General features: G+C 35.0%; 2 protein-coding genes across 2 annotated transcripts; both read right to left on the bottom strand.

The window, feature by feature from the left end:
- Positions 1 to 4,587: 4,587 nt before the first annotated feature.
- On the bottom strand, positions 4,588 to 5,982 carry LOC123560271 (uncharacterized). The gene has a single exon (XM_045352499.2). It carries the CDS (start codon positions 5,980 to 5,982, stop codon positions 4,588 to 4,590), a length of 1,395 nt encoding a protein of 464 aa, XP_045208434.2.
- A 3,421-nt stretch (positions 5,983 to 9,403) lies between these two features.
- Positions 9,404 to 10,357, bottom strand: LOC123560691 (uncharacterized). Its single transcript, XM_045352858.2, has one exon. The coding sequence runs from the start codon at positions 10,355 to 10,357 to the stop codon at positions 9,404 to 9,406; it is 954 nt and encodes a 317-aa protein (XP_045208793.2).
- Positions 10,358 to 17,242: the final 6,885 nt, after the last annotated feature.

Raw genomic sequence — 17,242 nt, 5'->3', positions numbered from 1 at the left:
TTTGTGATATGGAAGTGTCTATGGGTACGGATCCGGTGATATACAGATCTATGCTAAAAAACCGCGATCTCTTACGTTGCGCATACTCTCTTGCAAAACAAATAAGTTGTGATATATAAACCATGTTTGAAGTTGCTTCAGGAGCATCTCTGTCTACGTTTTGGTATATGTCAATGTTATAATCTTCGCAAATATATAATTTCTAAAATACCATTAAATGGTCAAATGCAAGCGCATCAATGATGCTATTTTGAGCATATATGGCCTCAAAAACACAACACTTTCCACACCCTTTGTTGTTTTTTGTGTATCCTGGTTACATGGGATACATAGGGATAACTTAGTTTGTGCAGATTTTTTGGTATTATCATATCTAATTTTGAGAACTCCTTCCTTTGTTTAGCTTAACTAGGCATGTCGTGCCCGTGTGCGATTTATTGTTTTTATTGTGATCACCTCCGTTCGTCATCATCCGTCCATGAGCAATTGTTACTGTTAACACACTATAGTCCCCAGTTCGAAAGAAATTTTCCATGAACCTTACACATACTGTTTACGGTTACGAGGTCTCATGAGCAATTTAGTTCATCAGGCAAGATTGACAGTTTGAAGAATAATGCTGATACATGATGCTAGTTGATGTGTTCACAATGAGAAATTCCGTTCTCGCCTGTCTAACAATGCATTCAAAACTAAATAAAATCAAGAATTTAAACAACGTAGGCAGTTTTACTAAAATCGTAAGATTTCTCATGAATCAAAACAACCATTCACAAATACGTCACAATCATTAAATGTCGTTCTGAAAACCAAGTCATGTTGCTCAGAAATCCTTTACCTTAGACTGTCAGAAAGACCGATATCCATAGGCGTGAATTTGCCTCTACACTCCTTATGTAGCGGCTAGCCCATTGCATTATATGGACAGATTGTATCTACAATACCGTAATATATTCATTAAATAGCACCAAAGAGCTATAAAAAATACTTCTTTGAGGACATGTATCTACCTTCAAATTCATTTACTGATGATTAGAAACCCATTCCATATCAATCGAACTACTTACACTTACATGGAGTCAACTGAAGTTTTAGAACAAATGCTTTGTAGAATGAGGTTAATATCCTTACGATGAATATACAACTGCTGTAACTTATTTTTATAATCCCGTACGTAATATTTCGAAATGAATTGCTCATCCTGGCTAGTGCTCAAATAGCAACTGATCTGAATCATTTATACAACAGAGTAACAGTGCCAAGATATTTATCATTTATGTGTGATGTGAGTACTGAATGTTATAATGCCAATAAGCACCACGTCCAATCGTTACTTTGAAAAACCGGATTAGTAACGCATGATCTCGGATCAAATGGTGATTTTGGATAACAAAGTTGCATTTCTCTGTTATGTAGATATTATTGTCAAGGACAGTATACCGCACAAGATGTGCTCCGATTATTGCGGAATACTCATCGCTATTTGTTTTCCAGCAAATCTAAGCCCTTTTCTCAATTACTTCGGAAAACCATGCGAAAATTGCAGGTAAACAAGAGCTGTCACTATTAGTGACAAATGCCCACCAGCATTTATGCCAAGTAATTTTAAAATCCTTCCATCGATGGCAGAGTTATGGACCGGACAAGAAACAGACTATGTTGACCTTTAACCTCTAAGTGTGACCTTGACCTTAGAGCTAGGGGTCTGGATCTTGCGCACGACACGTCGTTTCACTATGGGAAACATTAATGCCAAGTATTTCAAAATCCCTTGATGGATGGCAGAGTTATGAGTCTGACGTTAGATATGCCCTTCTAAATCTGAACTTGACATTGACCTTGAAGCTAGGGTTCTGGATCGTCTCATTATATGGTAAACATTTATGCCAAGTTATTTCAAAATCTCTTTACGGATGTCAGAATAACAGCCCGGAGAAGAATTTACACGGACGGACGCACGGACGGACGCATGTGCGACAGTGCGATTTTAATATTCCCACCTTCATGGGTATAACACTACCGTGACTCGGAAAAAGTGTAATTTCCAGTTCTCTGATAAACATACAACATTACCAGTTCGTGATATCACTGATACATTCATGTAACATGTTTACAAGTGCTAAAAATGATGAATTATATTACTTGGAAGACCGATATAAGGCGATTCATGAACGAACTGGAGCTACAGGATCAGCGACTGCAAAATACAATAGCGTTCTAGCTTCAGATTTTTCTTCTGTGTTCGTTTTCATGAATTTCCAAGGGAACATACCTTTACTCGCTTAATCTATCCATAAAAACAGTGAAAAGAACAAAGAACATCATAATCAAAAAGATGTTTGAAGCCCAACTCTGGTAAGATTTACATCACCATACACCCAATTAAGTTGGTACTAAATTGAAGTGTAGGACAATTGAATAGACGAAAATGCATGACGTCTTCAACTTATCTATAGCTAAGAACTTAAAATCAGTCCTGATTTTAATTTTGATCTGTACATCATGCTGTGGACATAGCACACTGGGTTCACTGTTCTGTGAACGTTTCCCTCTCGCCATTTGTTACACTTATTACATTGGAGAATGCTGTCTTTGTGTCTGTTCAATGTTTCTTCAGGTTTGATTTTGTTGAACATGTTTGATCGCATGTAACTTATGAAGCCATATTAATGAAAGAATAATGCAACGACTCACCTGCTTTCTTTCCTTACATTTAGAATTCGTATAGTTCTGGTAATTAGCGCAAGCTTGGAAGTATCATCAACTCTTAATTTTTTTCAACTCACCTTCTCCAAGAGGTGGAACCAGTGTCTACGGGCTGTGATTTTAGAGAATAACTCGCAAATAATTGCTTAATCCGTTATTCTTCAATTAGATATTGTCAATTTTTACTACTGTAATATAGCTCGCAGCAGTGAAATGTCTGTGATTGTGGTCACAGCTAGACCCAAAAGATTTTGCCTTAGTTCAAATCAACTTACTTTTAATCTGAAAAAAAGGAAACTTTTAACATACAAGTATAAAGGAGGTAAAATCACCAGGGTGAGAACCATTTGAGTATAGTCATGTGACGGCGAAACAGTTCTTACTTGAGAAATCCTTAGAGGTACGCGTGTGCGTTTAAATTTCATTGCGAATGTTATTGACATTTTGCAAGAAATTAATAGATGTGTTTTTGCGAGAAATAAATTCCATTTTAGTATGAAAAGTAGTTCAAGTAACAGCATTTTAATTTTGATCTCGGGAAGAATCTCTCCAAAATACATGACCTATAGCTTTCTCGCCATTTTATGTCAGTTTTAAAATTATTCGTATTAGTCTGAATTTGGAGTAAACTACCTGTGGACATTTTTTAAAGATTTCATATAGAAAATATAGACAACAGATTTAAGTACATGCATGCCGTTTTATGTCTAACACATTTTGACCACAGTATGACTGGTTCCTATAAGCCAATTGTAACACATTTGGTTTCTGCAGAAAGAAGTGAATGATTAATTAAAGAATGTTACCTTAAGACAATACTTATCACTGTTTCTGGAAGATAAATTAAGTGAATAAAGGTATGTTTCCCTTTGAAATTCATGAAAACGAACACAGAAGAAAAATCCATAGCTCCTACGTTACCGACCGATTCGTTCATTTGTCTTACATGAAATGTTACATGAATGTAAACATTTGCACACAGAATCTTACTAACAGAATCATTGACACTTTCAACGACGCCTTTTACTGAATTTATTATTATTTGCTTTCTCATTATACCAGTTGGAGTCAAACAAAAACAGTGTACGAATGTCAATATCCCTACGATGAATCTACAGCTGCGTTATCTTATTATTATACTCCCATAATATTGCACATCCTGGATAGTATTCAATACACCGCACCAGCCCCCCCCCCCCCCCCCTCCCACCCCCTAAAAAAAACAATAAAAAAAAAAACAACAAAAAACAAAAACGAATCTGTATAATTTATACAACAGTGAAACAATACAGATATTTATCATTTTATTGTAATGAGAGTACTGAGTTTTATAATATCAATAAGGGTACCGATCTAAATAAAAATGACATTGAAGTGGGGTAAAAGAGAACACTTTAACTATTAATACACAAACAGTGTTAAATCAAATAGCCTATTTACACAAAACAATTAAGGAACTAACAACACAGCAGCCAAGTTGGGCAATTTATTTCAGGGTACAGTATATTATTAAGTTTACACAACTCTACATGTGCAATCAAGCCATAACATTTGACGGATGTTAGCGATGTCATTCAGTTTCATATATTTATTAAAGCACAAACACGAATGATCAACTTAAGTGCACTCTAACAACTATAAAATAATACTAAATCTATTGATTGAATTTTATACAAATAACCTTTAGCCCCCGGTGGCAACTGAAGTTGATTTGCGATCAGTGCAGACCAAGACCAGCCTGGTCTACACTGGTCGCTGTTCAGTCAGTAACTTTTCAGGGAACACCCCTTTGAATAATAAGTGGTGCTACCCAAAGTGAATGATGGACCTGTCCATTTTAGAAATTTATCAGGGTAATGGATAAATACGAATCGATTATTGCTACGACAGAATAGATGACATCCTTTTTGTAAAGACGTCAGCCAAGTTCTGACCCCTATTTGCAATATCTATCTGATCTGGAACAATGAGCTCAGTCAATGTCTTTTCATAGTCTGTGTAAACTGTACTGGCGTTGAGTCGATCTTGCAATGCTTTTGCGGTTAAACCAGGGAAATATGTCTCCCTAAATGTCACATTCTTGTTATAAACAAGTTTTTCAATTTTGTCGCGTTTCTTGGCTTCCATTGCAAATTCTTGCGGAGATTCTTTTAGTTTCACCATGGCTACCCGTATTTTATCACAATGTTGAAATATGTTCTCTTTTTCACTTAGCAATTCATCAATTTTCTTTACAAGTTTTTCCCGTTCACATTCTGAAACGCGTCCTTCAAACAGATTTCTATGTGCAATCATGTAATTCCTCAAATTATTTGATTGTAAACAATCTTTAAGATAGATAAGACAATCAATTAACCTGACAATTAGGAACGATTGTGAGAACTTCTCCTTCGGATTTGTTTCAACTGTCCAGAACACAATGTTTTTCATTACATATGAGGATATTTCCGAACACAGCGGTTGTAACACTGATTTTGAAATGAGTTTAAGAAGAATATATAACTTTATTTGAAATTCAGTCAGAGAATGCATTAGCAACAGTTCAGCTTTTGTGAAGCAAATTCTCCATTCTGTTTCAGGAAACTTACTGCCTTTGTTTGCGACCGGAACTACATGTCCCTCTAAGGAAGAGATGTGTTTAATCAATCTAGGGTCGGGCCAGCCGTTATATCGCGGCCGGCGTACCCACTCCTGAATTATGTCTGGACAAATACATTCGAATGCAGACACAAAGTCATACTTGATAGATGGATTTCCATAAGGTGCAGATGGTCCGCTTTTATCTTTTTTAGATAACCTCACACCGTTTATGTCAATCATGTGAAAGTTTTCAGGCAACATAGAAAAGCTATTAGCAATATATGTTGCTTTATACTCTGACACCAAATACTTGCTAATGATACTATTCGTGTCATAGAAATGCACGAGTTTAAGTCGAGTATAACCAGGAGAAGAACTTGACTTGTCTAGAAGAAACATGTTAGAACGGGAATATGAGAACCCTTCCTGAATACAAGTTACTCCTTTTGCAACATACATGCGATCTATATCGCTTTCAAAGTATAGACCAGTTCCTTCGGCTTTAGAACCTGTTGCTATATAGATTGCAGGATACGGCTTGCTGTTGGATATTTCGTCCAGCTTTTTCTGTGTTTCTCTTCTATACAATATCATTTCTTGGCTATATCCTAGTAGATCAAGACATTCAGACAAACGTCCACAAAATCCTTTTAATCCCCATGTATCAGTATATTCGTTCGCTGATTTATTATCCATTCAAAGTTCAATAAGATTTCTGCATATCTGAAGCCAAGTTTTAAGTCTTACATTTATAACAATTTAAAATAATGTGTGCTTCGACAATGTATATCTTGTGAATAACAGTTTTGTTATTCAAAAGATATAAAGATATACTTATAGCGCATGTGCAATTCTTATTGGCAATATTGTTTTAAGTCAATAAGTTACATGAACCTTGCAATTATGTGACAAATATTATATATACAGTCTTTTCAATGTAAGAAGTTTTATGAAAAGGTATTTGGTGTATTTAAACGATGCAGAAACATAACCTCTAGTGCGTTAAGAGTACATTTTTGTATAACTTTTGAAAAACAGACAAATGACTGGAGTAAATGAATTTGCTATATGTTCTATATAAGATTAACAAACTTCTTAGAGTTGTAACACATAGCCAGACTCATTTTTTAAAATAAATAACTAGCCTTATGTTTTTAAATGACCTATAAACCACCAAAACATACCAAGAAAAGTAGGGGTCATGTATTTTTTGTCTGACAGGTCAACACTACGGAATATTTTCCAAACTGACAGCTAAAATGTGTAGAAAAAAATCTCCTTGAAAATGCTGTTGACTTAAATAAAACATGACATCGCCACTTTAGCTGGAAAAAAATGAGATTTTTTCTTTCCGCCATTACTTATTTAGTACTGTTGTTCCTGTGCTCACGATAGGTCACCCTTCCGTATTACAGATGAGCTAAAACAAAAAAGAATATCGCATATTCGACCCCTGCCTTATAGACATCGTTACTGGTAAAAGAGTGGCACTCAAAATCTTACTAAGATCCTACTACAGTAAAGGAACCAGCGTGGAAACCATCTGGTCTATCACGTAATGGCGGGCAGGTTTTTAAACACTAATTTTTCACTTGGCATGGCTTTCTGTTTATATTTCATTGTGGATGTATTTTGACGACATTTCTGTAGGAACAATGGGAGAGGATAATGTATTTGGTGAAGTGAAACTAAATTTTAGTATGGTTAGTACTTCCAGGTCACCGCTGTGTGATTTTGATGTGATTTTACAGTAAGCAAATGTGACAAGAGAAATCTCACTTAGAAGATACTTGACCCCTACTTGTTCCTTCATTTTATATAAGTTTTATTATAACTCTTTAAAATGAGGTAAGGATTTGGTCTCTGAAATGGTCTAGCTATGTTTGATAGTTCTTTAAAATGTCAGTTTTATATATCATATATAAGGAAAGTTATTACTAGTGTGTGACCTACAAAAATAATCATTTACACTTAAAATTGCGCCTTTTTCTGAATCGGTTAGTATTGGCTTTTTCATTTCGATTAATTAATTTCTCTACATATATATTTGGTCTATGTATTGTTTAGAAAAGATACAATAAAACTGGCAAAAAAGACCCAATAAGTGGAAAATGACCCAATAAATTGAAAATGACCCGGCAATTACGGAATGAATCTCATTGGAGACCCAATTAGTTGTTATATATACATAATATGAGAGACCAAAAATGAAAAAAGGTAATTGGTCTACGGATCGCGGGGTCGCGAGTTCGATCCCCGGGCAGGGCGTATGTTCTCCGTGACGATTTTATAAAGGACATTGTGTCTCAAATCATTCGTCCTCCACCTCTGATAATTCATGTGGGAAAATTGGCAGTTACTTAAAGAGAACAGGTTTGTACTGGTACACAATCCAGGAACACTAGTTAGGTTAACTGCCCACCGTTACATGACTTAAATACTGCTGAAAAACGGCGTTAAACCCAAAACACACAAACAAACGAAATAAATGTACTCCGAAAGCGAAGTGGATATCAATACTTACTGTGGATTCGTTTTCCTCTCTCTAATATTGTGATAGATGGTGTGGAAACCGTGTCATTTGTTTTGACAGTATTCTATTGTACAATTTAAAGTTTGATTTCGTAAATAGCATGCATATACACAACATTTTGCTTTACAAAAGTATCAAAATAGCGTCCCTTTTCTCTTATTTTTTTACTTTTTATTTTTTTTTTTCTGAAATATATTGAATTTCTTCAATACTGAAAAGCAAATATTAACCATTGGCTAATTCCTGTAGTGTTACTATCCCAATGTAGGACAATGTAGAGTTTTGTTTGTTTGTTTTGGGTTTAACGCCGTTTTTCAACAGTATTTCAGCCATGTAACGGCGGGTAGTTAACCTTACCAGTGTTCCTGGATTCTGTACCAGTACAAACCTGTTCTCCGCAAGTAACTGCTAACTTCCCCACTTGAATTATCATAAGTGGAGGACGAATGATTTCAGACACAATGTCTTTTCTCAAAACGTCACGGAGAACATACATCAACGCTCTCCATACTGAGCTAAGCGGGCGGGTTACAATGTAGAGTAAACGAATATATCGAGTAAGCTACTTTTCGCATAGTTATTTATTTTTTTAAATCAAATTTGTTCATACGTGTATGTACACTATTATAAACGTTCATATCACTATTCATCTTCAATTCATTTGCTGTAATTTATACTGGACGTTACTCAACAGTTTCACAGGCTCACAATACTTTAAATTGTATTTATTTGCTCTCTTGACGACTTAAATAATTCTTATTCAATCTACTTGTCAAGTGTTTTTAGGTAGTACAGACACACGAAATGGTAACAGACATCATAACACATCACACTGTATCTAGGGTTATTGCACATAGAATTTTAGTAATGAAATTGAAAAATGATAATAACTCAGACTATTTGTATTTCTATTAATAGCATATTATTATTTGTTTGTAATCCCAAAATGGTACAATCAGGCAAACAAATAAACCAAATTTTATAAAGACCTGACGTTATCGAAATGATATACACTGTATATAATTCAGAATATACAAATGCGATGTATTGATAAATCTACATGTTTCAATGGCTAATGTCCAGTTTAAATAGCTAACTACAATGCACGCTTGCAATAATCAGTCAGCTTTAATATTTCATTAACATAGAAAACAGAAATAACTGCAAAGTTATATCCGTAACTTAAAATGTTTGGCTGAATTTTATACAAGTAATTCATCCAAGAATTACTCAATTACTCAATACTATGACAAAATAGTTGACAGTCTATCTCTATACACCTCTTCGAAATTCTGGCCTTGATCAATAGTATCTATTAAATCTGGTACAACTAGCTTATGGAGTTCCTTTTCATATCGTATGTATCCTTCGTTCCGCTTAAGGCGATCTTGAAATATTTCCACAGCTTGACCAGGAGTGTCTGTTTCTTTAAAGATAATGTTCTTTTTGTAAACAAGCTTTTCAATTTTGTCACGTTTCTCTGCTTCTTTTGCAAATTCCTCTGGCGATTCTTTCAATTTAGTCATGGCTTCACGTATCTTGTCACAATGTTGAAACATGGTCTCTTTTTCATTGACCAATTCATCAATTTTCTTTATAAGTAACCTTCTTTTCAATTTCGGTAATGCGGCCCTTGAACAAATTTCTCTCAGCAATCATGTAACTCTTCAAAACATTTGAACTTAAACAATCCTTTAGATAAGTAAGGGAATCAACCAATCTGTCAATTAAAGATTGTTGCGAAAACCTCTCATTCGGACTTGTTTCTACGATCCAGAACACAATATTTTTCATGATATAAGAGGACATTTCTGAACACAAAGGTTTAAGCAGAGATTTTGCAATAAGTTTCAGAAGTATATATAGTTTCGTTTGACATTCATCCAAAGAATGCATAAGCATCAATTCTGCTTTGGTGAAACAAATTCTCCATTCTGTGAGTGGAAACTTACTGCCTTTGTTTGCGACTGGAACCACATGTCCCTCGAGGGTGGATATGTGTTTTATTAATCTAGGACCTGGCCACTCGTATTTTCGTGGTCGGTTAAACCATTTCTCAATCAAATCTTGACAAGTGCACTCAAACCCAAACACAAAGTCATATTTGATAGATGTATTTCCATAAGGCGCAGATGGTCCGCTCTTCTCTTGTTTAGTTATCCTCACTCCGTTTATGTCAAGCATGTATGCATTTTCCCGGAAAATTGAAAAACTGTTCGCAACATATATTTCGTTTTGTTCGGATACTAAGTGCTTGTTTAGGATACTGTTATTTTCACCAATATGCACTTGTTTTACTCTGGTATATCCTGGTGAACAACCTGTCTTGTCTAGATGAAGTACTGTAGGGCTTAGGCATGGTAATCCAGGCTCAACACAAGTTATTCCTTTAATAGCATAAAGACGGTCTATATCACTTTCAAAGTACAGAGCTGTTCCCTCAGCTTTACCACCTGTTGTTATGTTGTTTACAGAAAATGGTTTACTATTATGAATTTCGTCCAGCCTTTTGTTTGTGTCTCTTCGATAGTGTATCATTTCTTGACTATAGCCTAGCCGATCAAGACAAATACTTAAGATTTTGCAACATTCTGTTAAGCTAGATCCATCATCAATTTCTTTATTTGAACATTTTTCTAATTTATTTCCCATTTTAATTTGGTCAGTTTATTTATTTATTAAACACATTCAACACACATATTCGGAAGTATTACTTTCCTGTCAATGTATCAGAATGACGCATAAAAGTATCGGGGAATTCCCAGTCACTGATATTTTCAAGTTCATTGTAAGTAATTGAACTATAACATTTGTTATGCGCATATTCGCGTTGTGTACTGAACCGTGACTTAACTTTTAAAAATAGTCTGGTTATGGGTTTTTTATGCTAGTTAATGTAATGAATATAATCGTCTGGTTGAAGCGTTTGATATGCTAGTAAGCAATATTCACAAGACATGCCATGTTGGTTCATAGTTTGAATCACTCTCAGAAAGTTTAAACAAACGGATTATATATGCTACAAATTAATGCTGTTGATTGAAACAACAGTTGAAAATAATTGCCACATTCAAAGATGTTGTGCTCATCAGACCAAATTCAAATTCCCATTTTTGATTTGATAAAAACAAATGTTATGTCAGCTGAATTTACTAAAATAGAAACTGTTAAAGGTATACCAGACACAAATTCTATATTTGAAAATATGAACAAATACTACATATATAGTTTATATAAAGAACCAAACTGTTCAGAAAAAAGTTTAATTAATTTCGAAGACAATGCACTAATTTTAGACAAACATATGGTGTAATACCTCCGTTACGACATTAAACAAGAGGACCATGATGGTCCTGAATCGCTCACCTCTTCCCACATGACCCAGTTTTGAGTATGACGTTGTTTTTTCTATTATTTGACATAGTGACCTAGTTTTTGAGCTCATGTGACCCAGTTTTGAATTTGACCTAGATATTATCAAGATAAAAATGCTGACCAATTTTCATGAAGATCCATTGAAAAATATGGTCTCTAGAGAGGTCACAAGGTTTTTATATTATTTGACCTATTGACCTAGTTTTCGAGGGTACGTGATCCTGTTTTGAACTTTCCCTAGATATCATCAAGGTGAACAATCTCACTAATTTTCATGAAGATCTCATGAAAAATATGGCCTCTAGAGAGGTCACAAGGTTTTTCTATTTTTATACCTACTGGCCTAGTTTTTGATTGAACATTACCCAGTTTCTAAACTGACCTAGATATCATCAAGGTGAACATTCAGATCCATTTTTATGAAAATCCATTGAAAAATATGGCCTCTAGAGAGGTCAAAAGATTTTTCTTATTTTAGACCTACTGACCTAGTTTTTGACCGCAGTTGACCCAATTTCAAACTTGACCTAGATATCATCAAGATGAACATTCAGACCAACTTTCATACAGATCCCATGAAAAGTATGGCCTCTAGAGAGGTCACAAGGTTTTTTTATTATTTGACCTACTGACCTAGTTTTTTAAGGCACGTGACCCATTTCAAACTTGACCTAAATATCATCAAGGTGAAATTCTGACCAATTTTCATGAAGATCCATTCAAGGGTATGGCCTCTAGAGAGGTCACAAGGTTTTTCTATTTCAATACCTACTGACCTAGTTTTTGATCGCAGTTGACCCAGTTTCAAACTTGACCTATATATCATCAAGACCAACAATCAGACTGACTTTCATACAGATCCTATGAAAAATATGGCCTCTAGAGAGGTCACAACATTTTTTCATTATTTGACCTAATGACCTACTTTTTGAAGGCACGTGACCCACTTTCAAACATGACCTAGATATCATCAAGATGAACATTCTGACCAATTTTTATGGAGATCCATTCACAAGTATGGCCTCTAGAGAGGTCACAAGGTTTTTCTATTTTTAGACCTACTGACCTAGTTTTTGACCGCACATGACCCTGTTTCGAACTTGACCTAGATATCATCAAGATGAACACTCAGACCAACTTTCATACAGATCCCATGAAAAAAATTGCCTCTAGAGAGGTCACAAGGTTTTTCTATTATTTGACCTACTGACCTAGTTTTTGATGGCACGTGACCCACTTTCGAATTTGACCTAGATATCATCAAGGTGAACATTCTGACCAATTTTCATGAAGATCTCATGAAATATATGGCCTCTAGAGAGGTCACAAGGTTTTTCTATTTTTAGACCTACTGACCTAGTTTTTGACCGCACGGGACCCAGTTTCAAACTTGATTTAGATATCATCAAGATGAACATTCAGACCAACTTTCATACAGATCCAATGAAAAATATGGCCTTTAGAGAGGTCACAAGGTTTTTCTATTATCTGACCTACTGACCTAGTTTTTGAAGGCATGTGACCCAGTTTCGAACTTGACCTAGATATCATCAAGGTGAACGTTCTGACCAAGTTTCATGAAGATCTCATGAAATATATGGCCTCTAGAGAGGTCACAAGGTTTTTCTATTTTTAGACCTACTGACCTGGTTTTTGATGGCAAGTGACCCAGTTTCAAACTTGACCTAGATATCATCAAGATGAACATTCAGACCAACTTTCATACAGATCCAATGAAAAATATGGCCTTTAGAGAGGTCACAAGGTTTTTCTATTATCTGACCTACTGACCTAGTTTTTGAAGGCATGTGACCCAGTTTCGAACTTGACCTAGATATCATCAAGGTGAACGTTCTTACCAAGTTTCATGAAGATCTCATGAAATATATGGCCTCTAGAGAGGTCACAAGGTTTTTCTATTTTTAGACCTACTGACCTAGTTTTTGACGGCACGTGACCCAGTTTCGAACTTGACCTAGATATCATCAAGGTGAACATTCTGACTAATTTTCATGAAGATCTTGTGAAATATATAGCCTCTAGAGAGGTCACAAGGTTTTTCTATTTTTAGACCTACTGACCTAGTTTTTGTCGGCACGTGACCCAGTTTCGAACTTGACCTAGATATCATCAAGATGAACATTCTGACCAACTTTTATAAAGATCCCACAAAAAATGTGACCTCTAGAGTGGTCACAAGCAAAAGTTTACGGACGCACGGACGCACTGACGCACGGACGACGGACGACGGACACCGCGCGATCACAAAAGCTCACCTTGTCACTTTGTGACAGGTGAGCTAAAAATTAAACACATACATGTACATGAAATACATAGCAAAATATTGCAATGATGTTTCAATATGTACGCTATAGTTGTTTCATGAGCTTAACATTTTATTACATTTTTTCAATTCGTTCAACTCGTCCAATAAATTAAAGATACTTTTTGTTAGATCCTCTGTTTAACATATTCTACGTTTTATTTGTTATTATAGCAATACATTAATACATCTTGAATACAAAGCGAGTTTTACGTCTATAGGTGTATAGTGATTAAAACATACCATAATTGATTTAAACGTTAAACACTAACGAAGTAGAGTGCAAGACTGAATACTAAAACTGTACGGCATTATGTAATAATTTCATAATATGCACTTTAACATGGTAGTTTGGAGGCGCTATCTTTTGACACTGAAAACGTTTATACTTCAAAAAGTATATTAGCTATAATCACCAAACCATATATACTTAATAATTAGCACATAACCTTTGCTTGGCCCAATAAAAGCTGTTTTTCAAAAGGGGATTTTGACTGTTTCTGTATAATCTATTGATAATATTCATGAAACATTACATACATGTAGATCATTTTAGGGCGGTGGTGCAGGCATCAATTTCTTAAACTTCAGTAACCAGAGTTATTGCCCTTTCATTGTTTTACAATCCATAAATTCCCATATAACAAAGTAATTCATTAATGCATCTTCACACACACAAATATAGATCACTACAGGGCGGTAGTGCATGCGCATTTTTCTTCAGGATCTCTTCAGTAACTGCAGTTATTGCCCTTTAATGGTTTTAATATTCATTTATTCCACAAAACAAAGTAACCCATTGACGGATCTTCATGCAACTTAGTACACATATAGACAACTAAAGTGTGGTGGTTCACGTGCAACTTTCGTCAGGATCTCAAGAATTGCACTTTAATTGTTATATCCCTGTAAACATGAAGTCATCGGGCCAACAACGGAAAACCGTCAAAGGATAATCGTTGTTGGGCCACTGTTGGCCCAACAATGATTAATAAGTATTGTAAATACAGCGGTTGGGCCAACGTGGAACCAACGTTAAATTTCAGTCGAAGATATCTCTGCATTGGCCCAATACTGATTTTCAGGGAAAGACTTACACAGAGAAAACATCGTTGGCCCAACGTTGGCCCATTAGAAGTAATAATATAATAATTATATATTTTACAGGTCACTGCCTCATCACAAGCACCTACAGGTAAACACGTTGTGTAGGTGTAACATGCAGTATTTAATTAATAATCATATACTTTTCTGCACAAATTCGTAATCTGATAGTTTGGACTAATTAAACTTAATACTTATCTGCAGCCGTAATGATATTTTGAACTATTTCAAATCTTCTACCTGAAGAATCTAATTTGTGAAAAAAATATTGAAGAAAAAAAACTGCTATAACAAATATCTAATTTTGTACAATCATAAAATGTTTACAATAAATCTGTTGAATATTCCAGAACATGAACTCTCGTTAACCCGAGTTATGTAAGAAATCCCAGAAAATGTGGTTAATTTTACTCTCTAGGCCAGATTTCTAGCTGCATAGACATGTGAAGTAAAGGAAACTATTATACATGTTAACAAAAACCCGGTCTACTAGTTATAAACTGTAAGTAGAGGTTTTTGGATATTTTTTTATAAGGTTGTTGAATCTTATAATTTCTTTTTGTAGCCTGTATGCATGTAGTATTTATGTGTCTTGAACATATGTTGAATACTTTTATCTAAAACTGGCGGATGGCACTAGTGTTGAGTATTTAAGTCTGTAAATAAAATAACTCATATTCTCGTCAATTTTAACATATTTTTCTCGGTTAAATACAGGCAAAAATAAATTTCATACAGTTTATGTCTAGACGTTTATGTGCATCTGTATAGTTATTGTTATCAATATGACGTAGATGGGTTAATCAACATTATGATTTTCGTTTTTTACAGGATGCTGTTCAAGAGAGTAATAATTGAGCGCCTAGCACTGTGGGGCACAGGAAAAAAAGAAAATATAGAAAGCTGCAACTTCAGTGAGAAAAGAAAACAATCAGACAGAACTTGGATATATAATGAGTTAAAATACAGACAGTAATTCATTTTAATAGGATTTGATCAGTGACTGAAAAAAGAAAAATAGACTTATAAATGGCTGGAATAAATATTTGACATGTAGTGATGAAATATTCGGTTATATTTCTTCAGGAAACTTGCAAAAAAACTTTAAATGAATGTTAGATTTCTTCTTGTTAAATGTTAAACAAAATCACAATTATTTGAAAATAAAATGTGTACTAAATAATTTTAGTTTTAGTCTATTTATTCAAATTCGTTATCGTTGGGATAGCATTGGCATCCTTCTTTCGGCCAACAAAGAGACAGAGTTGGCCCAACGTAGGACCAACCATAATGGACGAAAAAATGTTGTTGGCCCAATGGAGGGCCAACGACAAGTGTAGGATGCCAGTAGTTGGCCCAATGGAGGGCCAACGATAAGTGTAGGATACCAGTCGTTGGGCCAACGGTGTACCAACCGTTGGGCCAACGTTGCGCCAATTAGCAAAATGGCGTTGGGCCAACGTTGGAAATCTTTGTTGGGCCAACGAAGAGTCTGCAGTTGGGCCAACGTTGGGCCAACGCATGTCTGCTATCTGGGATCTTTCAAAATATAGTCCCTCATTCACAAAACAACATATTCGGCGGGGGATATAAATTCACTGACTTTGTTTGTTTATATATAGTTATTTGTTTCATATTGATAAAATCATACTGAAAATTCTATCCTGAAACTTCACTTGAATTCAGCATTTGGCTTTTGAAATATTGTTATTCATTTATGAATCACTTTCTACCTGGGTCTCACACCCTGGCAAAAATCCCCAAGCCTAGTTCGTCATTATATCACGTAAACAATAACTGATAGTAACTGATGGCTGACTTCAGTAGTAAAAAGGTAAAAGGTTTACATCTAAATATTTCATGTACTTAGGCAGACACTTTTATCATGTTGATTAGTTTTTGAAAAACAAATGTATAACAAAAGTGAGAAAAATTACTTTGCTTTAAGTAGTCCGAAAAAAGAATTCGTACCTAGAATTTTGAAAAAATCTGACTTTCATACAAAAGAAAAAAATCTGTCTCCATGAAAAGTCCCAGGCCTACAGCAGAAGTTAATATACTATCTATACTTGTACTATTCTAAACACGTGAACAAATACAAGTAAAGGTATAAATGTGTATGGAACTAGATGCCAACAAAACATATTGAAATATTACAAAAGTGTCATTATGACCCTGGACTGCTTATCTTAGTTTTAAAGCTGACTAGAACAAATGTGTGACAGAGGGTCACGAAATGAAAATATTGTGAAATAATTTTGAAATCAGGGAAGCCACAGAATCCTGTTCGTGCCACATTAATTCTCGCCTCGCCAACACGCGACAATGTGATAATAATTCAATTTCGATACGAGAATAAAGAAAGATATGCGATAATTAAGACGATAATTAACGCATTAAAAACCTCGCAAGGATTGTTAAATCTCGCATGTATATATGTTTTGAAGTATATATGTTTTGAAACAAAGCGACAATTGTCGCGTGTTGGTGGGGCGAGAATTAAAGTGGCACGACAGGATTCCGTAGAATGCAATTAAATTTTCGGATAGTTCAGTTCAGTTCAACATTTTATTTGAGTCTCATCTTTGTGCACATTTATATAATGCATAGTATTAGATCTA

Source organism: Mercenaria mercenaria, chromosome 10 (genome assembly GCF_021730395.1).
Source record: "Mercenaria mercenaria strain notata chromosome 10, MADL_Memer_1, whole genome shotgun sequence".
Lineage (NCBI taxonomy): Eukaryota > Metazoa > Mollusca > Bivalvia > Venerida > Veneridae > Mercenaria > Mercenaria mercenaria.
Note: the sequence above shows the minus strand (reverse complement) of the source record. Positions and strands in the feature narration are given on the sequence as shown.

Coding starts and splice junctions, on each gene's coding strand:
- LOC123560691 (XM_045352858.2), bottom strand. CDS start 10,357: ATGATACACTATCGAAGAGACACAAACAAAAGGCTGGACGAAATTCAT.
- LOC123560271 (XM_045352499.2), bottom strand. CDS start 5,982: ATGGATAATAAATCAGCGAACGAATATACTGATACATGGGGATTAAAA.